The sequence below is a fragment of the Lathyrus oleraceus genome, chromosome 7, assembly GCF_024323335.1.
Source record: "Lathyrus oleraceus cultivar Zhongwan6 chromosome 7, CAAS_Psat_ZW6_1.0, whole genome shotgun sequence".
NCBI classification, from domain to species: Eukaryota; Viridiplantae; Streptophyta; class Magnoliopsida; order Fabales; family Fabaceae; genus Lathyrus; species Lathyrus oleraceus.
In genome coordinates, this window is record NC_066585.1 from 383,701,723 (window position 1) to 383,727,569 (window position 25,847).

A 25,847-nucleotide genomic window follows, 5' to 3' on the forward strand; every position below is an offset into this window, starting at 1 on the left:
ATACCTTGGTCAGTTTTTTTATTTATTTAATTCAGTATCATGATTATTCAGGTTGAAATGTTACACCCATATATGTAAGTATTAGCCTTTGGTAGTAATTAAAGAGGTCTTATTATCAGTTTACGGTTTTGCAAATCTACTTTCTTTTTCCTTTTTGACTATTTTACTATTATCAGCAGTAGTATTTAGGTTTTATTAAATATTTTTGTATGTGGGCCATTAAAATGTTGAGAAGATATGCCTACTTTTTTTAAAATTATTTTGTGTACCCTTGTTTACAAATCATACATTTTATATGTTAGAAAAAATTTGTAGACGTTATAATAATATGGTGCTATCATTGTTTGATTTTAATTCATTGCAATAAAATTGGATTTTTAATCCACGGATTCGGCAATTTTATGTCGATATGCCGCCCAAGTTTCAATACATTGAGAAGATATTTTCACCGCGTTTCGATCCACATACGACACTCCAACTTCGTTGTCGCTACGTACAAACCGGTTTATGAGCATATTGTCACCAATTCAATTAAATAAATCTATATCGTCACTTAATTATTTCTCTTTTAATCATAATAGAATAATTAATTTTTGGCCAATTAGGTAATTACTATTAATTAATTTTAATTAACTTGATTACTTGACTTAATTAAATAGTTTTGATAATTAATCTTAATTAATTTAGTTAATAAATTAAATCGAACTTCAATCAATTAATTTTGATAATAAAAAACTGATCGATTTCTTTCACTATCACCCTTTCGCATCATTTCAAAACCAAAACCCGTTCAATCTCACTCATAAGCGAAAGTCTTGGTCCAATGCCGAGCATTTTTTATTTAAATCCGTTTAACCGTGAAAATTCAAGTCATTTTTCTAAACCAATACAATTTATAAAGAATATTCTTTTATAATTTAAATCGGATGAAAAAGAATATATGAAGCGTTCGCTTCACTATTTTGTCAAGTACTCGAACGATTGGCGTACGCCATATTGCTCGAATTCTTGTCACCTGATTAAAAGCTTCAATCATAAATTCAAATCACTTTTCCAAATTAAATATAATTTTTAAAGACTTTATTTTCATAATTAAGGTTTGGATGAAAAGGAGTATAGTAAGCGTCCGCTTCATTATCTCTCGAATATTTAAATAATTGGCGTTCGCCATATTGCTCGAGCTTTCGTCGTCTAATTAAAAACTTATCAAATTCAAATTCGAAGCGTTTCTCCCAAATTAATACAACCTCTAAGAACATGTCTTTTATAAATTAAATTTCGGATGATAAAAGATGGGAGGCATTCGCCTCACCATCTCTCGAATAATTGAATGATTGGCGCTCGCCATATTGCTCAAATTATCGACTTCCGATTAAAACATTCTAAATAAATTTGGATAAAGGAATAAGTGGCGCACGCCTCATTATTCCTCGAATAAGTAAGTGGGAGGCGTTCTCCTCACTACCGTACATATTCGATTTCCACAAACAATCTTTCAACAATAATTTAAACGAAAAAGGGAGTAGAAGGCGTTCGCCTTATTATTCTTCAAAAGAATTGAACGATTGGTGTGCACCACATTGCTCAATCTTTTGTCGTTCTTCAAAAAAATATCTTAAACACATTAAATCTATCTGTCCTCGCCCCCGTGCGATCAAAACAAACAAAACAAAACATCTATCATATTCAACTTGTCACCCCCGTGTGACCAAGACTCTTTTCAAAAAGAACACTGTTTAATCCTTTCTAATGCGCACAACAAACTAGTGCTTAAGCCTTCGCCGAGAGTAGACAAGCCGACGTTTAGCCTTTAGAACGCGACCTAAATAGTCGTTCATAAAAGACACCAACCAATCGTAGTCCCCCGAACTACGAATGCTCTTATTTCCTTATTGCACTATAAGGATACGTAGGCACGAGATTGCGAGATCTTGGCGAGCACACTAAGAAAAAACCTCCATTTCCCCCCTTTCTGAGGTTTCAATCCTTCTCTATTTTAAATCTTTTATTCAGTTGAAGAAAATAAACAACATAAGTTAACATTCCAATCGCAAATTCAACTAAAAGATTCTCGTTGAGTACAACGGATGTGAGGGGTGCTAATACCTTCCCCTTGTGTAATCGACTCCCGAACCCAAATATGGTTGCGACAACCATTATTCTATTTTTTTAAAGGTTTTATCGATATTTTCCCATTCCTTCACTAGGATAAATAAAGTTCGGTGGCGACTCTGTTCAAACTAAATTTTTTCCGTGACCATCGCGATGGATCGCATTTTTCGAGGTGCGACAGATAGTTGATTCCACCTTTTGTATTAAGAAGAGGTACATTAGGGAAGTCACCACAATTAAGGATGGGTTTGACATTATCGTAGCTTCTAGAGTACCAAGAAATATCTTTAGCGTTCAAGGACATGATCCTTTGAGACCACTTCAGATTGTATTTGTTCTCAATGAAAGGACATTTGCTAGGTAGATGCGAAATAAACCATCTATACAACAAAGGGATACAACATATGATGGTTCCTTTCTTCTTCTAAGTCCTTACATGTATAAAGTAGTAAGTATCAATAAGAATAGTAGGAACATGATTCTGAGTTAGAAAAATATGGATAGTAGCCAAGTCCACAAAGTCCTCAATATTTGGAAACAATACGATCCCATAGATAAGTAATGCTAGAATGGCGTTGAAAGCCACCAACTTTCGCATCGGAAAAAAGTAGTGGCCTTATCCACTAGAAACTTCGAGGTAAAACCATAGATTCCACCATTAAACTTCAGATTCAGCTCTACTTCCTGCTTCTCTAGGTGAAAGGCTTCATCAAGGATATGAGACTTTGGGATCTCTTTAGTGTAGACAAAAGGAACTCGGTTTTTAATCCCAATACCCAAAATGTGAGAGTATTCTTCTAAAGCAGATGATAATTGATAATCCTGAAAGGTAGAACATCTCAGTGAAGGATCATAAAATTGCACAAGAGTATGCACAACCGTGGTGTTGACTTCAGTATTCATAATTCCTAGGAGGTTACCATGAGACTTCTTGAACTCTTCTTTGTTCGCAAGAATCAGACATGCCCCTAGTCCTTTAAAAACCTTCAATTGTGGTTCTACGAGCTTGTAACTGTGAATGCCACTTCTTTTGGAAGTCATTCTTTGTCTCAAGTACTTAACCAACAAACTTGGCTCTTGGATTCTTGGAAAATTCATATGCAAAATTTTTATTATGATGTGATGATAATGTATGATGGGATGATGTGAGTCACATAGATTCAAAGCTCTGATACATTCTGGATAATCCGTACATGTTGTTTGTTGTAGGTTCAAAGGTTCAACACAAAATAAGAACCAATGTATGTAAAGGTTATGGTTTCCTGCAAGAAAAACCCATATCCCCTCATAGGTGTGGACTAAGCTCCAAAGGCGGTCCCTAGAAGATCCCCCAGAGTCATCGACTCAAAATGAAAATACCTTACCGTAGCGAATTCTCGCAGGACAAAAGTACTTCCAAGTGAATCTAGTATGGGTGTGGCTCTCGTGATAACCCAACGCGCGAAACGCAGGTGTACACGACTATCCATAAATCTATCCTATGTATATACTAAGCTCGGGTATAGAGCTTTACTCATGTAACATCAACCCCAACCCAACAACAACATATACAAATATCCAACATGATAGAGTACGTAATGACGCAAGACAACAAAATAAATGATGAATAATATAAAGTGAGTAAAACATAAAGATAAACACCTAAAACAAGCAAAAACAACCAAATTTAGGCTCGACTCCTTTTAGCGACTAGGAAATACTCCAAGTAGCATAGCATCCCCAATAGAGTCTCCAGTTGAAGCTAGCAGAAATATACCCAAATGTATCACACGTTCGAACATACAACAGAGTCTCCATCGAACTTTATTTATTCCCGAAGGAAAGGGAAAACATCAATAAAACTCGGGGAAAGAGATAACTAGGTAAGGAAGTCGAATGTTTAAAATATGATTATGCAGGATTTTACTGAGATGTCAGACCCGATGTCATGACATCTGTATACAGAACATTCAGTCTGAATGTTATGTATTATGTGATTGCATTTTTAATGTTAATCTATGTATGATTGATGAGATGATTGAACGCGCTATCAATCAGTAATTACAACTAGATTGACTTATTTTCCAAAGAGAGATATAATCAGCTGTCATGAGAAGATATGAATGGAAAATAGTTTTAGGGTTTTATGATGTCCAAGCCCAGCCAATTGCTTCTATATAAAGGACATGAAAAACCTGGTTTTACGCACAAGAAATAATGAACGAAATATTGAGAGAGAATAAGGGTTTTAGTCTTTTGTGGTCGTGTGGATTGTAAGCCATTCATTCATCCATAGATGATTGAATTGGACTGATTTTTGAGTTGTAATTTGTCCACTCTAAGCTTTGAAGCATGAGTGTGTGTTTACTTGATCGAAGCTTTTAAGTAAGATCAAGTATGTGTCTTTGAAGAGTGTCTTCTTTTCATTGTAATTCGTGTTTCATATCACTGTTGTGATTGAGGGGAAGTGAGTAGGATCTCATATCTAAGAGTTCTTAGGTAGAAGTCACACGGGTAGAGATTAGGTGAAAAAACTGTAACTTGAAGTTGTTTACTGAGAGTCTTTGAGTTGATTCTGTTTAGTGGATTTCCTTCCTGGCTTGGTAGCCCCCAGACGTAGGTGAGTTTGCACCGAACTGGGTTAACAATTGCTTGTGTCTCTTGTATTATTGTTCTTTATCTTTTATCCTGTTTATATTGTTCAGATATTAGTGTCGTGACATTACCTTCAACATCTCATATCTGATACCAGAATTTCAATTGGTATTAGAGCAGGCATCCTGCTCTGGTTCTGGGTGAGATCTAGGGACATTACTTTCTGGTACTATGGATAGAGACGGAGGATCTGTTCACAGACCACTATTTTGGATGGATCCAACTATGATTACTGGAAACCTCGAATGGTAGCCTTCCTAAAATCCTTGGATAATAAAGCTTGGAAGGTTGTTTTAACAGGCTGGGAACATCCAGTTATTACTAAGGAAGGAGAAGCTACAATTGACAAGAAGGTTGAGGAACAATGGACCAAGGAGGAGGATGATCTAGCCCTTGGGAACTCTAAAGCATTGAATGCTATATTCAATTGAGTAGATAAGAACATCTTCAGATTGGTAAACAACTGTGAGGTGGCTAAAGATGCTTGGAACATTCTCAAAACCACTCATGAAGGCACCTCTAGAGTGAAGATGTCTAGACTGCAGCTGCTCACTACCAAGTTTGAAAATTTAAGGGTGAAAGAAGATGAAAATATTCATGAATTTCATATGAATATCCTTGAAATTTCTAATGCCTCAGGAGCCCTGGGTTAGAAGATGTCAGATGAAAAGCTAGTGAGGAAAATACTCAGGTCACTTCCTAAAAGATTTTCCATGAAAGTGACAGCCATAGAAGAGTCTCAAGACATTTCCAATATGAGAGTTGATGAGCTAATTGGATCCCTCCAAACATTTGAGATGGAATGTGTGATGGGTCTAAAAAGAAAGTCAAAAGCATAGCCTTCATGTCAAACACTAAAGAGAAAGAGGAAGAAAGTGGTCAAGATACTGATGAAGATCTGGCAAATGATGTAGCATTACTGGGAAGACAGTTCAACAAACTTCTGAAAAAGATGGATGTAAGGTCTAATTCTAATGTCAAGAACATCTCATATGACATCAGTAAGTCCAATAATGCTGGAAGAAGAACAAGATTTGATGAAAAATCCAAAGAAGGAAAAGGAGTTTAGTGCCATGAATGTGATGGGTATGGACACATTAGAGCTGAATGTGGAACCTACCTCAAGAAACAGAAGAAGAGACTTGCTGCTACTTGGTATGATGAAAGTGAAACAGAAGAGTCTGCAAATCTTATGACTGCATTGAATCGAAGATGGGGTTCTGATGAAGACTCAAGTGATGATGAAGTAACCTTTGATGAGTTAGCCACTACCTACAGAAAGTTGTGTCACATAAGTGAAGAAGTGTGTCAACAAGTTGAAAGTCAGAAGAAAGTGATAACACAACTGGAGAATGAGAAGGTAGAACACTTGGAAACCATCTCTAAGTTAAAGACTGAAGCAGTGTTCTGGAATTCCAAACTAGATGAGATGACAAAGTATGTTAGAATTCTAAACAATGGATCTGACACCTTAGACAAAATTCTCCAGACTGGACAAATGACAGGAGACAAGTCTGGCATTGTGTTCAATGAGTCCAAACCTGTGTGCAGTCACACTGGTAGCAAACCAAAATCCAAACCTGAGTGCAGTCACACTGGTAGCAACCCAAAGATGTCATATCTTATGTCACAACATCATAAAGGAAGACAGCAGAAAGGGAAACATCAAAGATGGATATGTCATTACTGTGGAAAATTTGGCCACATAAAACCATTCTGCTATAAGTTGTATGGTTATCCTAGTCCTTCTCATCATCAACTTAGACCCAAACATGACATACATGTCAACAGAAAACAATGGGTTCCTAGGACTGGTGTTACAAACATGATAGCTCACACTTCCTTCAGAATTTCAGCCAAAGAAGACTGGTATTTTGACAGTGGGTGCTCCAGACACATGACTGGAAACAAAAACCTGCTAACTGGCCTTCATCCTCATGCCACAATCTATGTAACCTTTGGTGATGGAGAAAAGGGTGAAATCAAGGGGATTGGTAAGCTTAACTGCCCTGGAGTCCCTAACCTTGACAATGTCCTACTTTTTAAGGGACTGACTGCAAACCTGATAAGCATCAGTCAACTGTGTGACCAAGGTCTAACTGTAAACTTCATAAAAACTGAATGTCTGATTAATAATAAAGAAAATGAAGTGATCATGAAAGGAGTCAGGTCTAAGGACAATTGCTATATGTGGAGTTCTCAAGAAACTGGTTATTCATCAATGTGTACTCTAGCCAAAGAAGAAGAAGTGAAGATATGGCATCAAAGATTGGGCCATCTGCATCTTAAAGGAATGAAGAGGATTATATCTGTTGAAGCTGTTAGAGGAATTCCCAACTTGAAGATTTATGAAGGAAGAGTTTGTGGGGAATGTCAGATTGGAAAACAGACAAAGATGTCACATCAGAAGCTCAGACATGACACCACTTCCAGAGTGCTGGAACTTCTCCATATGGATTTGATGGGACCCATGCAGGTGGAAAATCTTGGTGGGAAGAAGTATGCTTATGTAGTGGTGGATGACTTCTCCAAATACACCTGGGTCAATTTTATAAAAGAAAAATATGATGTATTTGAAGTCTTCAAAGATCTTTGTCTAAGACTTCAAAGAGAAAAATAAAGTCAAGTTATCAAAATCAGAAGTGATCATGGGAAGGAATTTGAGAACAACAAATTTGCTGGATTCTGTGCATCAGAAGGAATTAGTCATGAGTTCTCATCTCCCATTACTCCCCATCAAAATGGTGTGGTAGAAAGGAAAAATAGATCTCTCCAAGAATCAGTCAGAGCTATGATTTATGTCAAGAAATTTCCCTACCACTTCTGGGCTGAAGCTATGAACACAGCCTGCTATGTTCACAACAGAGTAACCTTGAAGAAAGGGACTCCTACTACTTTATATGAAGTCTGGAAAGGGAGAAGACCTACAGTCAAATACTTCCATGTGTTTGGTAGTAAATGTTATATCTTGACTGATCGTGAACAAAGAAGGAAGATGGATCCCAAGAGTGATAAAGGAATATTTCTGGGCTACACAACAAACAGCAGAGCATTTAGAGTCTTTAATTCCAGAACAAAAGTAATGATGGGATCTATCAATGTTATGGTTGATGATCAACAGACTGATGTCACAGACGATGTTGAGACATCCCTAAATGTTTTCCCCAGCTGATTTCCCAGACAAAAGTAATGAGAGTGAACTCACTCAAGCTGAACCTGAAGCTGACAAAACTAATAAGGGACCCTCTATCAGAATTCAGAAGGATCATCCTAAAGATCTCATTATAGAAGACCCAAATAAAGGGGTCACAACTAGATCAAGGGAAGTGATCTCACATGGTTTTCATGTGTCCAAGATTGAGCCTAGGAATGTCAAGGAAGCCTTGACTAATGAGTTCCGGATCAATGCCATGCAGGAAGAGTTAGGCAAATTCAAGAGGAATGAAGTATGGGAACTGGTTCCAAGACCTGAAGGAATAAATGTCATTGGAACAAAGTGGATGTACAAGAATAAATCTGATGAACAAGGGGTGGTTACTAAAAATAAAGCAAGATTAGTAGCACAGGGATACACTCAAGTTGAAGGAGTTGACTTTGATGAAACATTTGCCCATGTAGCTCACCTTGAGTCCATTAGACTATTGCTTGGAGTGGCATGTATTCTGAAGTTTAAACTGTTCCAAATGGATGTAAAAAATGCCTTCTTGAATGGCTACTTAAATGAGGAAGTATATGTTGAACAACCTAAAGGATTCACAGATCCAAATCTTCCAAAGCATGTGTACAAGTTGAGGAAAGCCCTCTATGGTTTGAAACAAGCTCCTAGGGCTTGGTATGATAGACTCACAGTGTTCCTCACTAACAATGGATACAGGAAGGGAGGCATTGGCAAGACCCTATTTGTTAAAAATGAAGGAGGAAAACTCATGGTGGCTCAAATATATGTGGATGATATTGTGTTTGGTGGGATGTCAGATCAGATGGTCGAACATTTTGTTAAACAAATGCAGTCTGAATTTGAAATGAGTCTTGTTGGAGAGCTAACCTATTTTCTTGGGCTACAAGTCAAGCAGATGGAAGATTCCATCTTTCTATCTTAAAGCAAATATGCCAAAAACATTGTTAAGAAGTTTGGCATGGAGAATGCAAGTCATAAAAGGACACCTGCTCCTACACATCTGAAAGTCTCCAAAGATGAAAATGGTGTTAGTGTAGATCAAAGTCTCTACAGAAGCATGATAGGAAGTTTGCTATATCTTACAGCAAGCAGACCTGACATTGCTTTTGTTGTAGGTGTTTGTGCTAGATATCAAGCTGAACCAAAAGTCAGTCACATAAACCAAGTGAAAAGCATACTGAAATATGTCAATGACACCAGTGACTATGGGATGTTGTATACTCATGGATCTGGATCTATGCTGACTGGATACTGTGATGCTGATTGGGCTGAAAGTGTTGATGACAGGAAAAGCACATCATGAGGATTTTTCTTCTTGGGGAACAACTTAATATCATGGTTTAGTAAGAAACAAAATTGTGTGTCCCTTTCCACTGCTAAAGCTGAATACATAGCAGTTGGAAGTAGTTGTTCTCAACTGGTTTGGATGAAATAGATGCTGACTGAATACAATGTCACGCAAGAAGTCATGACATTGTACTGTGACAACCTGAGTGCTATAAATATTTCTAAGAATCCTATTCAGCACAGCAGGACAAAACACATTGATATTCGTTATCACTTTATTAGAGAACTAGTGGAAGAGAAAATCACAGCCCTGGAGCATGTTACCACTGAAATGCAATTAGCTGACATATTTACAAAGGCTTTGGATGCTAATCAATTTGAATGTTTAAGAGGGAAATTAGGGATTTGTATCCATGAGAATTTATAGCAATTAATTTGGAGTAGAAAAGGTAATAAAAATATTGTCTGCCCACTTAAAAGAAAGTGCCCCATTTATGGTAAATCATTACCTAGTATTGGAACTTTCATCTATAGCATTTTCACACGCAACCTCAGCTCAACCATTTCCATCTTCCTCAAACTTCATCGACCTTCTCTGCTAGGGCAATAGAAATCCTTTCACAAGCTCAACAAGATGTCACAACATTCTTCACCTTCTAGTTCTAAAAACACCAAACCTGCGCACAAAGCAAGAACACCCTCCATGGATTTTCTTAATGAGGACATTTTGGAAGTGATTCCCCTATCAGTCATCCCAGGCGACGCTCCTGGTCCATCCTCCACTGCAGGACATACTCAAGGTAACAAATCTTATAACCCTACCTCTAAAGATGACATGCATCATACTGATCGTGTCATTAGAAATCTTGTCACGAGGATCCTAAATGAAGGACACTCTATAAAGGGAGTTTCTAATCCCCTATCTAGAAGAGACCCTTCTCCTGAGGTTGGACCTCACAATGAGAAAGATGATTATTCATCTAGGTCTGAGAAAGATATTGCTGCAGAAGGACTGTGTTCTTTAGGGCAAACCTTGCCTTGTAAGAAATCTATAGGTACTTCTCAATCTAAGAAGCATGACTCTGCTAAGAAGGTGATCGACTTGGAAGATGAGAGCTCAGATGATGAAGATGATAGCTTGCTTCATCACTTGAAGCCAAGTGTTGCTAAGAGAATGAAGACCATGAAGGGTAGGTCTGTGGCTGAGATGATGACAGCCAAAACTGGTAAGAAGGCTACTGCTGTAGGCCCTTCAAAGTCTTGGAGTAAAATGGAGGTAAAGAAGAGAAATGTAAGAGAAAGTTCTGATTCAGAGGAAGATGTTGAAGACGGTGTCCCTGACATCTCTCCTGTCAAAATGTCAAATGTTAGAAAATTTCCTGCAAAGGTTGCTGCTGTACACCTAGATAACATTTCCTTCCATCTTGAAGATGGTGGAGCCAAGTGGAAATTTGTAATCCAAAGGAGAGTGGCTATGGAAAGAGAACTGGGAAAGGATGTTGTGGAAGTTAAGGAGGTCATGAACCTGATTAAGTCTGCTGGTTTAATGAAAATAGTTAGTGGGTTATCTCAATGTTTTGAAGGTCTAGTTAAAGAGTTTGTGGTGAACATCCCTGAGGACATTGCTGACAAGAACAACAAAGAGTTTTGTAAGGTGTTTGTTAGAGGAAACTGTGATCAATAAGTTCCTAGGAAGAGGAACAGAAGGTGCTGGTGAACTAGAGGCCACAGACAATAAAGTCTGTAGGAAAATAACTGTTGGACAGGTCAAGGAGTGGCCAAGAAAAAAGCATCTCTCTGCTGGAAAATTAACTGTGAAATATGCTATCTTGCACAAGATAGGGTCAGCAAACTGGGTACCAACAAATCACATCTCTACAATCTCAAATGCTCTTGGAAGGCTCATATTTGCTATTGGAACCAAGCTTAATTTTGATTATGAAAGATTCATGTTTGAACAAATTGTCAAACATGCTTCCACAAATGCAGTGAAGCTGCCCATAGCTTTTCCCTCAATAATTTGTGGGATAATCCTATGCTAGCAACCTGGAATACTGAGCACAAGTGATATCCCTAGTAGAAGAAAACCTCCATTGTCAGTTCATTACAAATTATTTGAAGGCAGTCATGTCAATGACATTGTCATGACATATGCTGTAAAGAAGCCAACCTCTCAAGGTGGTCTGATTGTTGAACTGAAAGAGACCTGTAAGGAATTGGAGACTGGGATAAGGGTGGCTAAAGTTAAGAAAGAAGCTCTGGAGGTTCTAATTAATAGCTTGGAGAAAGGAGATATGGATAATGTTGGTCAAGCCAAGGAAACAGATGTCCACACCTCAAGTAAGAGGTCTGAATCTCAAGATAAATCAAGTGGCAGTTCTGGGTCTGAAGCTGATGAAGATGCTAGCTCCTCTGACTGAGTTGTGGTGAAGATGATTCCCCTGTTATAATGATGTGCTATTCTGGATACTTTAATGTTTGATGTTTGATGTTTTTTTTTGCAGTCTTATTTTGATGCCTTGATGTAATTTTTGGGTTCTCTTTGTGATTTCTCTGGATTTCTTTTTATCTCAGCTTATATAGTTGTGTATATTTATGGTTCTGTAACACCTGACAATATGTTTTAACATTCTATATGTTTTAAAATTCCTTGTGAGATTCTCTGTTGGACTAATAGACATTTATTTTGTCTCATTGGTCTCTTTGGTCTATTTTGACTAAAAGAGGGGAGAAGTAGCTAAAGGAGAATCGCAGTTAATATGTGCTATGAAGTAGCTAGGCTATAAACAGATGACAACTGATGTTGAACATGATATGTTTTGTGGAGTACATGTGATATTGAAGGAGATGTTAGATGGGGTGATGGATGTCACATGTGTTGTTGAAGGAGATGCCTGTGTTGAACAGACTTAAGGGGAGAAGAAGCACATATGTGTTTAATGTGTGTTTACTAGTTGCTATTATAGCTAGTAAATATGTGGTTTATTACTTCTGATGCTGCTTAACTGCTGATATGTTTTTTACTTTTGTGAACAAATGGACTGATGTATGTTTTAGCCAAAATTTGCCAAAGGGGGAGTTTGTTGGTTCTATATGTTGGCAACAATTTTGGTAAAACCTAGAGTGTTCACAAGATGTCACAAGGGTTGTCTTGACATAAGATAACATGTACCTGCAGAATGTTTAAAATGTGATTATGCAGGATTTTACTGAGATGTCAGACCCGATGTCATGACATCTGTATACAGAACATTCAGTCTGAATGTTATGTATTATGTGATTGCGTTTTTAATGCTAATCTATGTATGATTGATGAGATGATTGAACGCGCTATCAATCAGTAATTACAACTAGATTGACTTATTTTCCAAAGAGAGATATAATCAGTTGTCATGAGATGATATTAATGGAAAATAGTTTTAGGGTTTTATGATGTCCAAGCCCAGCCAATTGCTTCTATATAAAGGACATGAAAAACCTGGTTTTACACACAAGAAATAACGAACGAAATATTGAGAGAGAATAAGGGTTTTAGTCTTGTGTGGTCGTGTGGATTATAAGCCATTCATTCATCCATAAATGATTGAATTGGACTGATTTTTGAGTTGTAATTTGTCCACTCTAAGCTTTGAAGCATGAGTGTGTGTTTACTTGATCGAAGCTTTTAAGTAAGATCAAGTATGTGTCTTTGAAGAGTGTCTTCTTTTCATTGTAATTCTTGTTTCATATCACTCCTGTGATTGAAGGGGAGTGAGTAGGATCTTATATCTAAGAGTTCTTAGGTAGAAGTCACACGGGTAGAGATTAGGTGAAAAGAATGTAACTTGAAGTTATTTACTGAGAGTCTTTGAATTAATTATGTTTAGTGGATTTCCTTCCTGGCTTGGTAGCCCCCAGACGTAGGTGAGTTTGCACCGAACTGGGTTAACAATTGCTTATGTCTCTTGCATTACTGTTCTTTATCTTTTATCCTGTTTGTATTATTCAGATATTAGTGTCGTAACATTACCTTCGACATCTCATATCTGATACCAGAATTTCATGAACTCAAGAGTAAAATTGGCATCAACCATATGCGGGGTAGCATAAAGGGTGGTGCCATTATATGGTATGGCCGAAAATAAAGATAATTAAGTGTTTGGTTTCACGACACAAACAAATCTTGGTTCAGAAGCTGATACAAGACGAGGCTCAAAGAGATAGTGTATTTGCCTCAAAGATAATAGTATACCACATGAAGTGAATGGTTCAATGATTGAAGATAGATGATGGTTCATGAAAGACATGAATGGTGCCCTAAGGAAGAATAATAATTAGGATTATGCTCGCCAAGGATTCGATGCCTTGTGCCTACGTATTCTTATCGTGGAATGAGAAAGTCAGAGCACTCGTAGTGTGTGGAACCATGAAAATAAAGAGAGAGATAAGTGATGAAAAGTATAACTTGTACCAACAGAATGGTGGAAACAAAGAGAGATGTTTGTCTAAGCAACGACGACTTATAAGAAAAACACAAATTCAAGGGTTAACTGCAATGGAAACAAAGAGAGAGATGCTTGCCTATGCAATAGGGACTGATAAGATAAGCACAAACTCCAAGGGTTGGCTACAATGTTGTTTAGTACAAAGAATAATATATCACTGTAGGGAACAAACAATTTGAAACCAAAGAAGAGTGGTATATTGGATCCATGAAGGAATGAACTTTGAACCAAAGAGTAAACAAGCATCTTAGCCAAAAAAAGGGAATAAATTGTTTGGTTTCACAACACAAACATCTCTTGGTTTACAAGGTGGACTACCGTTATATCATCCTAAAAGGATATGCATGGAATACAAGGGAAAAAATGATATTTGATCTCAAAATATGGTATTGATTGATGAATGGAGAAATGATAAATAAGGTAGGATTAATAAATAGGGTAGCTCTCGGAGAATCTGAATCCTCGTGCCTACGTATTCAAACCATGCAATGAGAAAGCCAGAGCTTTCGTAGTTCAGCCTACTAGGGATGACAACAAAAGATTAAGGCAAGATAAGTGATATATTATAAAGAAAATGAAGAAGACTTGGCAGTCATTTGATATGAATCACACTAAAGTCTATGAGTAAAGGTGAATACAATGAGCAACTGGGTCATTCGTCCCGTACCCAAAGATATTCAGAATGAGTTACTAGAATTCTCCACTCTCATTCATTCTTTACTACTTAAGGCTCGTGGCATGTGAATCTCATCATAACTTTCAAGTTACTGAAGAAGAATCCTTTCCGCTCCTTATGATAATGAAGACTTTATCAATCATTCGATTCGAATTGCACTAAAGTCTATGAATAAAGGCGAATACCTTTGAGCAACTAGGTCATTCGTCTCGTACCCAAGGATACCCTAGACAAGGATATGAAATCTCCACTCTCATCATTCTTTGTTACTTAAGGCTCATGGCATATAACTTGAATCATGATTGATAAGTTGTTGATGAAGACCTCTGGTTGTTGTACTGTTGCTTTAAAGGGAGACTTGATAATCATGTGATTTGAATCATGCTAAAGCCTATGAATAGAGGTGAATACAATGAGCAACTGAGTCATTCGTCCCATACCCAAAGATATTCAGAATGAGTTAATGGAATTCTCCACTCTCATTCATTCTCTATTCCTTAAGGCTCGTGCCACACAATTTTAATCTTGATTTCCAAGCTCTTGGAGAAACACCTTTGATAAGCCTAGTATAATCCACTACTTGATTTTCCTGAAATGCCTTACATGAAAGTCTGGACTTGAGGCCTTGAGATCCACAACTTCACAAAAATAGTCTTATCAAGTGATCAAGGGACTTTTGATCACTTGAGTAAACTGTGGGATTATATATGAATCAAAGGATTTAGTTAATCAAAAATTCTTTTGATCAACTTGAATCAAAGGGTTTAACTTAGTTGGTAATTATGGTTAACCTAATCTAAAGATTAAAAAATTGTACAAGTTATACCTAAGGGATCCTACACATGTTAAGGTCAAATTAATCAAATTACCAACTATCCCGTGAAAATTAATATGATTAAAAGTACCAATTAATCTAAATCTATTCCTAATCCTAAGGGAACATGAATTTCGCTACTAAAACCCTAGGGTTAAAATGGTCAAATTCATATGAACAATTAAAGAATTAAACCTAGAATTTAATCTAACTAAAACTAATTATCCTAATTATTTATAATTAGAACAATTAATTTTAATTAAAAAACTATCAAAATCTAATTAAACTCTACAAGATGTTAATCCTAATTAAGCTCCTAACTAACATAAATATTAAGAACTAATATAGCAAAACAATTAATTAAAACAACAAAAAAAAATGATAAAAATAAAAAAAATCAAAAAAACAAATGGGCCTGAAGAGGGGGGTAAGGCCCTGAACTAGGGTGTTAAGAAGCAAAAACGTGTGGTCCTGGAGGCAAGGCCCACAAGGTCCCACTTCAGTCCAACTCCAAACAATTAGGGGTATAATGGCAGACCTAGGGGTGCATGAATGAAGTGATTGGGCCTGAGGCCATTGCAATTCACCGGAGACACAATTTGAGGAATTCAAATTTAATTTTAAAGAACAAATGTGCACTAACCCCTCAACATTCCTCCCCCATCTCAGCCGCTCCGAAAATCGCCTCCGGTGGCAGCAAAGCTCACATCACCCTCCTAACTACATAATCAGAATTGGATTTTTATCCTTAATCACAAAATCACTTCAATTCCAATAAATACTCAAAAATCAACTCAAAAATCACAATCAACAAGAAGAACCATAGGATTTCTACTCAAAATTAAATGGAAGTTGCTCCTGGATTCACAGTCAAAGCTTGGGGCGATTGATCTCTAGGATGTCAGCTACGCAGTGGTAACCAGATTGAGAGGAATTGAGAAGGAAAAAATTACCTCAGAAGCAGATATTTGCTTCGGAGAACAGTTGGATCGGAGAAGAAGCTTTGCCCGAGGAAGATACTTGAAATCTTGTACTTTATTGATTCTATCTTCTTCTTCTTGTTCCTTTTACTTCTCTTCTTCTTCTTCCACTTTCTCAGATCGAATGAGTATGAGCTTCGAAGGAATTGCAGAGATAATTCAGAGTGTGCTGAGATTCCTTCTGAGTCTGTGAGAGATAAAACCTGAGCTGAATTGTGTAGGCTGATGATGATTACATGTTAGGTTATATAGAGCTCTGATTTGTTAACAGTGTTAAACTCTGTTAGATTTTTATTCTGCAAGTTAGTTGAATGTGATAACACTGTTAAGTTTTCAGTTAACTGTTAGTTTGAGGCTAGAATGAATTTGGTTATTTAGTTAGGTGTTAGAGTTAACCTTATATTAATTCTGTTAGGATCGTTAGTCATGAAAGTTTGGAATTGGAGTGAGTAAAGCAGACTTGAAGACTCGAGTGAGATGAATCAATTGCCTTGTATTTGACATTTTGAGCCACTAAGTTTTTATGTTGTGTTGGTTCAGTTAATGTGAGATATAGATTTTCTTATTAGATGGAAGGATTCAGTAATACTTTCTGACTTGCTGATTATGTGAATTATCCTGATTCATCATGCCTTCTGTTGACATGTTAACTGAGTTGTTATAGTTATGACAAATCATGTTGCTGCCTGCCTATGAACTTGTCGTATTGCATATTGGACTGGCTTGCTGATTTTTATGAAATGGTTATGGTTTAAACGCAAGAGTTTGGCTCGAGGTTGTCTGGCTTTGCTGCTGAAGGCATTGCTGATCAATGAGTGCTTGCTAAAATATGTTGAAATTCATGGTTATTTTCTCATGTTCAACTCATGACTTTGATGGACTTCTTTTGAAGCCTCAGCGTAGGACTATGCAGAGATTTCAATGTTTGGTATGTTGTTGCAGAAACAAGGCAATGACAGATCATGTATGTGTGATTAGTGCAATGTATGTGATTAGGATAAGTTAAATGGTTTGAGTGTAGGCTTATGTATGCACATTTCGATTATGACTTTGTTTTTCTTCTTTTATGCAGCATGGTAAACCTCTTGCATTTGCTTGGATTGTGTGGTTTTGGTTGTAGGAACAACATTTCATGCATGTAGTTTTTCTTGGCTATGAGAATCATGGTGATGCAATCATAACTTGGCTCATCAAAGGTCATGGAAGCAGGCTTGAACTTGGTTCTGTATGCTAAGTGTATATGTTTGGATGCATTTCCATGGCTATTTTTGCAGGGTTGTGATGAATTGGGTCATACTTGGATTAGTGCTTGTAATGAAATGGTTTCAAGATATGGCAAGAGACTTTGATGACAAAACAAGGCATGGTGCAAAAATGGTTTTCTTATTCATGAAGAATGTTTGGTAATGGAAAGATGGGAAGGACATGGAATTAAATTAGAAATTAGGGTTAGGTCATGAAAAAAAGTTGGTTGACTTTGGTCATCTGGTTGACCAAAAAGTCAATAGTTGACCACAAAGTCAACAGTTGACCAAAAAGTCAACCTTTAGAAAATATAATTTTGATTTCCTTTTGTAATGAAACAATGCATTCTTTGATAGGTGAGTGTATAATCAATGTTTTAAATGTAAGGATCATCAATGTATGAGGATTAAAACTTAACTTTTGCATGACTTCTTAACAAAACCAAATAACCTTATGCATGAATCCAATACCTTAACTAATTGAAACATGACAGCATGATGCCATATGAATCAAATGGGCCAAGATATATGGATGAAATAATGATGGATGCCCCTATGAACCATAATGAATTAGGGACAAACAATGGGTCAAAGATCAATGCACTAATGCAAACATGATCCCAAATATCAAAGACCAAGGAATGGGAAAGTACCATGTGCCTTGCACCAATGGACATAGAAAGACCAGATAGAATGCATATGTATAAATGTTTGAATAAAGTCTTGGGTCAGATGAAATTTCCCCCATTGGGATATGCAAACCTGAGAATGAATGGTGCATGACATGCTAGTCAACAACCTCCCCCAATGAATTAGGGTTTCACATAATCACAAGGTAAAAAGTCAAACCAACTAGGCACACTAGAACCAAGGCTTCCTGATTAGGGTTTCATGAGGCATACCCTTTAACCAAGGTCTACAAATAAGTCTCTAATGGGTGAGCCCCTAATTAAGGTTTGGGTAGCCAAGATAAAACCTAAGGAGTACCCATGAGGCCCCATAACCAATCATCAAGGAATTAGGGTTTGAAACCCTTGAGGAGTGCCATGATGAAATCTTGTTGAACTCATGCTTCAATGAACCAAGCAATTAGGGTTTTACATCCTCTATGCTTAGATGATTAGTCAAATCCATGCTTTTGATCTTTGATTCACACACAAACCCTAGCTTGCAAGCCAATAGCTTTGAATCCATAGTGATCAACCTATTGGATGAATGATGCATATAAATGAGTCATGAATGCATACAAATGATTCCTATTCCACAGATTTAATGAAAGGATGAAAAGGATAGGGAAAATTTTGGGGTATGACACTTGTAGAAAATGGGATTTAACTGGAATCCCATGTTGTCATGCCATAACTTGCATATGGAAAAACAAGAAACAGTCAGAAGAATATGTCTCAGAATATTACAAGTTTGTGTATTGATTATTGGTTATTGTCATTCTGTGCATAAAGTGTGTATTGATTATTGGTTATTGTCATTATTTCTGTAGGAAGAATACTTTCAAGAAGGCTTACTCACATATCACCTTCCCTACCAATGGTCCATAATTGTGGCATATTAATGACCAAGTAGCAATAAACCCACCAGTCATGACAATGGCAATTAGTTTCCCCAAAAAGATGCGCAACAAAGTTAATGATGAGCTTAGAAACCCACATGTTCTTCCTAGGAAACTGTCAACTGTTACTTGCCTTATGTGGAGCAATGGGTCACAATAAGAGAAGGTTTAAAGGAAATAGGACTATTGATAGGGCTATCCCAAAAGGTGGAAATACAAAGAAAGCAAAGGGTGGAAATTCATCAGAAGTTGGAAACAACAAGAAGGCAAATGGTGGGAATAACAAGAAGGCAAAGGATGGAAATAATAAGAAGACAAAGACAAATGCATTAGAAGTTGGAAGCCCGTCACAAGCACCTCAGCCTACAAAACCATCTTAACTATAGTTATTTTTCACCTCAGCCTATTATGACAGTAGTTTCTTTCATGTTATGACATTAAATATCTTGATGTAATGGTCTGTTATGACAGTAGTTATTTTGATGCAATGACAATGGTTATTTTGATGTAATGACAATTGTTATTTTGATGTAATGACAATGGTTATTTTTATGTAATGATAATGGTTATTTTGGGTCATATTGGCCTGTCAAATTTATATGTGCATATTGTCCTGTCAACTGTACATACTTCATATTGTTGAGATATTGCATAGGTTGCATATTGCAAAACATTTGCTTGCATATTGCACCTAGATTGCACAAATTTTGCTTGCTTGTTACATATTTCCATTACACAAGTTTACTGTCACAAAATTGGAACAAAATTTTTGCATTCATAATTTATGGTTACATAGTTTACATCAGGGTTGTTTCAAAACCCCATAAACTAAACAACAACACTACAACATGGTTGATTCAAAAACTAAAGAACATAGGTAATTCCTAATTCAGTACACTTGTGGCAACTAGTCCTATTAACAACACAATCATAAACCCAATTGTAAACTTCAACTGGATTTTCAGAAACTTGATCTCCTTCTTCAATTCATCCTCTTTGTGCTTGCATTCATTTACTTTAATCTTCTCTAGACCTAATCTTTCATGAAATGAAGAAATCAACTCTTTTGATCTTGGAGTCATCTCCTCATCATACCAGACAAAATGATTGCACCTTTTGTGTCCCTGAAGCTACAAATAATGCAGAAGAAATAGAAATTCAATGAACTTAAAATGTAACATACATAAATTTGAATGAGATAAGTTAAATACCTTGTACATTCCACGTCCATATAAACGACATATTGGGTTAGCATCAGTCCATAATGTCATCAATGGTGCATCGAGGCTGCATCTACATTCATCACTGATGAAATGAGATTTGCTGCAATTGCTTCCTTGGGAATATTTGGACATGGTTGAATATTAAGATTGGTATGATGTAGACGACGAGGTTCTGGTATTTTTTAAGAACGGTTTAGGAAAAGGGATGAACTATTGAAGGAAAGGGGATGAACGATTGAAGATTGAAGAAGGAAATGGGATGAACTAGAGATTTAGGGTTTCATATTCAATTTACTCTTTTTAATTTGTCTTTATAAATATACTTTATTATTTAACTTATTAAAACACTTTTTCAGAATTAAAATAATTAACTTAATTAGTTTTTAATTTTCATTAATGACGTGGCGCAAACTATTGTATGTCAACTCAGCGTTTTCACTTGCGATGTAGACCAAAGTCTGGAGGGACCAAAAAAATCCCAGTCAAAGTTGAATTAGGGGACCAAAAGGCTGAAAAATTAAATGGGGGGACCAAATGATTAAAAAAATGTAAATAGGGGACAAAAAGTGCATTTAAGCCAAAAATCATTATTGAATTAAATATAAAATTATAAATTATAAATAACGGTTAAAAAGAAAAAAAATACTAATACAAATATATGGAAGAGGTCAATACTAATAGATTTTATATGAAGATATTTTATCTTTTCAGCCCTTGAGTTGTATCTGACACCTTATAATTTTTCATAATATTTAAAATGCTCTCTTTAGTATTACGATTATCGTTCACCATCGATTGATAATGAATGGAATGTGAAGTGCAGCAACTTTGAGCTAAAGATTGATGAAGATTTGAAGGTTATATGAAGCACTTATCACCAATACGAAAAAAATGGTTTGATCATGGTGGATGCAACAGTTACAAGATTTGTCGACAATATTATTAATATGTTGAAAAGTCCTAAATCATCAAGTATTGTTTAAGTTTTGCTCATGTTATTTTCTTGTTAAGTTATGTTCACCATACAAAAATGTAATGCTAATTTTTATCTAATGAAATGTTAAGATAAAATATAAATAACACACAAATGATTTATTACAAAACCAAAATAATATACAAATAATAAAACCTACACAGGTCCATCACAAGCAAGGTGTGCTATCTGTGATGCCAAAGCATAAACCTAGTCATATGGGTTTACCAACCCCATAAGATTATCTGAAATAAGTGTTATCATCAGATGGTCAGTCATACTAGGTGGAGGCAGGGGAAAAGGTGACACATCATCTGAAGATCCTCCATAATGAGAAGATCCAGCATAATCTGCGGGCAAAACAGGTAAGATGATGTGAGGGAGTGATAATGTAAAGTGCCACTTGTAGCGGTAAATTTTTTGAGATTAAGCTATTGATTAACTTAACTCGCAAAGCAAGAGTTGCCACCGCACTTTTATTGATTCCAAAGGAAAAGGGAAAAAGTACGAACAAAACCCAAATAAGTTTTAAAATAAAACTAATAAAAAGAGAACAAGAGTCTGAGGGTTAGTTATGCAAAGGGAAGATATTAACACCCTAAACATCCATGGTACTCCATGGGAACCTCTTTGAAAATATCTACACTTTAGTTTGAAAAAGGGTGTTGTTTGTTAAAAGATTGGAGAGATGGGAAAAGAAGTATATTTTCTTTATTTCATGTTTGCCAGGACTTTTGAAGTCTCATGCCTACATGCCAACAAAGTGCAATGGAGGATCAAAACCTCATAATTCGTGGTAAAAATAACAAAAGGAGTTTGTTTTGATTCATTTTTTATGGAAAAGACATTTTTTTCATTTTAAGGAGAATACTTAACTAGTCACCCACAAGTATGAGAAATTTGCATCATCATGAGAAGGGCTCCAATTTGGATAAAGATCAACAAGTATGCCACTAGATCTCACAAATGGAAAAGAATTATCATAAATAATATGGAGATAGGAGAATTATAACTCAACCATGAAAATGACTCATGTCTAATGCCTTGAGAAAAGTTTTAAAAGGAAAAATGCACAAGTGCACAAAATGGTTTGAATGGGTTAGGCATTTTTAGTATTTTGAAATTGGTCTAAACATGCTTAAGATGGATAGTGTAGCGGGGTATTCGTTACCATTAGAGATATTGACTAAATCCAACGTAAATCATACAAGTCGAGTCGCCACCGCACTTCTATTTATCCAAAGGAATGGTTAGAAAGCGAACAAAAACCTAAAAGTTTTATCGAATCAAAAACTAGTAAAAATGTCAGAGATCTGGGTAAGGGGGTTGGTTATGTAATGGGAAGGTGTTAGGCACCCAAAGCATCATAGGTACTCCTAGGGAGCCCTTTTCACATTTGTTGCAAAGGTTGTTGTTTTGGTGAAAATTAATTTGTGCAAACATGATTGAAGGGATGAAAAAAACGCGTATGCTTATCTAATGTACTACTAAAAGAAGGGTCAAAAGAAAATGACTCGCACGGATGTCGCATCCACTGCATACGTATCTCATCTGAATCTGAGAATCAGAGTCTTCGTAGCTCGGCTACCTATGGGTTAAAGAGGAGTGTGCTCGGTAAGACATCGCATCTTATGCCTACGTATCTCATCTGGGATGAAAATCAGAGCAAAACGTAGTTCGACTAACTACGGGGTAAGGGTTGAACGACGTTACTACGCAATCTACCGGATGCTCGACCTTTGGAGACTTACTCGCCTGCAGTAGAAGGAGTAAACGTGTTCTTAGGAGAAGAAAAATCAATGAGTTTGGGGTGTTTAGGGATGCTTATGCAAAAAGGCAGTCCTAGATGAAGGAACCGCGTTACCTTAAATGACATGCCACGAGAGGCTATACGAAACCTAAGAAAACGGTAAAATGCGGGAAAATAAATAAATAAAGGGATCGAAGATCTACCGTACGAATAAAGATCCGAAGTAACAGCAATTAAGAAATAAGAAAACCCAAAGACTCTTCCAAGCTAAACACCACCAAAGAAAGCGAGTCAGTACAGGTAATCGGAATAGACCTCCAGGTGGTACCCCATAAATAAAGTGGAACACGAAACAAGCTATCCCTGTAAGAGTATGTGAGCCCTCACAAAAACTCAACAAACGGGTTGGAGTAACATGACAGAATTAGGAGAAAACAATGCCATAACAAACACAAAACAGGTTAGAGCAAACAGGAAAAAAACAACTACTGTCGCGATCGCTGCTGCATCGCCTAGCGAAGGTGCTAGCGAGCGCCTGCGGGTTCTGGATTTCCCATCGATAACAATATGATTTTAGGGACTCCAAACCTTATGACATCCATCTCAGAAATTAAGTGATCAAAACATTCAAGGTATTGTTTACACATTCATGCATATGTAAACCCGTGGGCAAAAACTGAACGATACCTCACACATTCAGAGTATTCAAATTAAAAGCATAGAGTAATGGGGATAAGGGCAAACCTGATTGGAGAGATCGATTAAGCTTGAAAGGCACGACTGGGCTTGCAAAGTAATGTTAAGGTTTGTGTGAGACGGAGGCGAAAAAGTGTGTGAGTCAGAGTGAACTTTTCAGAGCTGTCTAGAGGTTGCTCTGAGTTCTCTGTCAGGTAGTCTCTCTCTCTGATAATCCAGGGTTTGTAATAGTCTCCAGTTTGTTTTTCTCAAATGAAGCTCTGGTATTTATAACCTAATATTGGTGACTTGGTGGGCTCAAAATCAAGCCCAAAGTTTTCTGTTATTTTCTGAAATGCGCGCTCTTCGCCTATCGAAGGATCTGCTTGCTTAGCGAGCATGACAGTTCCTTTCGCTAAGCGAACCATGCTGCTCGCCTAGCGAGCATGACAGCTCAGAGACAGATTTTTGCTTCTTCAGGATTAGCATTTTGAATGATGAATAGGCCCTATTTGAACCTGTTGGGAGTAACCCAAGTCTTTCCATTGTATTGACTGATCACCCGAATAGAATCTACAGAGTGTCTTGGATGATACTCAAGCTTCAAACAAAAGATGTTAGTGACACATTTTTGTGCTTTTGGTTAGTAAACAAGAATAAGAGAAACAATGATATATAATTCAAGCATGCTTGGCGATCACAAGGAGTCCCACCCAAAGGCAAAGGGAACCAAGATGCTTATGATCCATGAGGCTATGCAAATGCAATGTTATGATGCCATGGGAGATCTTAGGGCCAAAATTGGGGTCTTACAGATGCCCCTATTTAAGGTCATTCTAGCCGGAGAAGTGAAGGTTAAAATCTTCGTCTCGACGGGGTAGAATGGGCTTAAATAATAACAAAGAGACGAATTTTGGTCCCTAAGAGACCTCATGATGCAAATGTAGGTATGAAAAATGGTAACACTCTGTGGAGATATGTGTCCACAAAAGCAAAGAAAATCAGAAACCACTGATAATCCATATGAGCAATTCACTCCATGGGACCAAGACCCTGGAGACTCTCCTGGGGATAGAAAACGGATAAAAATGCGCGAGCAGGTCATGACTCAAAGCTTGGGGAACAGAATTCCAAAGGGAAAAAGTCCATTGGAAAGACTTGAGCTGACTCGAAGATGCAGGCATTGGGGAATATGCCAATACAGCAAAACTATCCACAACGGATACTTCGGACAAAATCCGGATGAAAACAATCCACTAAGGGACTTTGCTGGGGATGTCTAAAAAGACTCTCCTGGGGAAGCAGCGGGATGAGGTATTACCGGTTACTGGGTAATAAGCTCAAAGAAACATGTGATCTGAACGCCAGGTATGAGGGTGAGAGATACAACATGCTCAGGAAGAGATGAATATCCAAGACCGGTATAAGGGTGAGAGATATCAAGACTTCAAAACATCTGAGGAAGACCTAAAAGGTATATTTCAACTCAGGAACTCTGACTCCACAAGGGACAAAAAGTCATAATAGGGAGCAGAGAGGAAGGAACACCAGGGATACCTGTTACTGGGCATATAATAGGTGACCAACCAAGACGTGAATTGGGGAATATTCCCAAGACACTCATCATCCAAAAGAGGGCTAAAAATCAAACTCGATTATAGGATGGATATTCGACTCCACAAAGGGGATACGAATCTTACTCAACTGGGGAAGAACAAAAGGCTTCAGACCCGAGAGTGCATGAGATATACTATCTATTACCGTCAGAACGTAGATAATATACTCGCATGGGCGATTATCCACAACCGGTTACTGGGTTAATAAAGGATAAATCGACCGAAAAGAAAAGGCATCGGGATACCGAAACTAGGTATATAATGATGACCAATTCAGGAGAGAAACAATCGTCACCAACAACAACAGGGTAGACGAGAGATGACCCGCTGGGGATAAATTGCGTAATCAGGGCAATTATCCAAGAAGATGAGGGGATACCGTCACCGAATATTGGATGAAGATAACTGTCACCAATTAAAGATGAGCAAAAAATAGTTACTCTGCAAAAAGGGAAGAAATAGGGTTCACAACTATCGGTATGAGGGTAGAGAACCACAGACTCCGCCGGGGATAATAATTACTAATTATTGAGCAATTATTCATTTACCACGGGGAAACAGGAAAAGAGTCTCAAGAGACCGATCTAGGATCAAACTAGATAGGCACACCAAATCAAGACTTGTCCCGGTGAGG

General features: G+C 37.1%; 1 protein-coding gene and 1 long non-coding RNA gene across 3 annotated transcripts; one reads left to right on the forward strand and one right to left on the reverse strand.

Moving 5' to 3' along the window:
- The first annotated feature begins 16,719 nt into the window (after nt 1–16,719).
- LOC127108279 (uncharacterized) lies at nt 16,720–17,827 on the forward strand. 2 transcript variants are annotated; one of them, XR_007795989.1, is made up of 2 exons: nt 16,720–17,149; nt 17,238–17,827. It is a non-coding gene; the product is annotated as an uncharacterized LOC127108279 (long non-coding RNA). The 2 variants fall into 2 exon arrangements; XR_007795990.1 differs by having other exon boundaries at nt 16,720–17,129.
- Nucleotides 17,828–19,860: 2,033 nt separating this feature from the next.
- LOC127103954 (uncharacterized) lies at nt 19,861–20,331 on the reverse strand. Its single transcript, XM_051041182.1, has 2 exons — nt 20,188–20,331; nt 19,861–20,106 (listed from the first exon to the last, which is right to left on the reverse strand). The coding sequence occupies exons 1-2, from the start codon at nt 20,329–20,331 to the stop codon at nt 19,861–19,863; spliced, it is 390 nt and encodes a 129-aa protein (XP_050897139.1).
- Nucleotides 20,332–25,847: the final 5,516 nt, after the last annotated feature.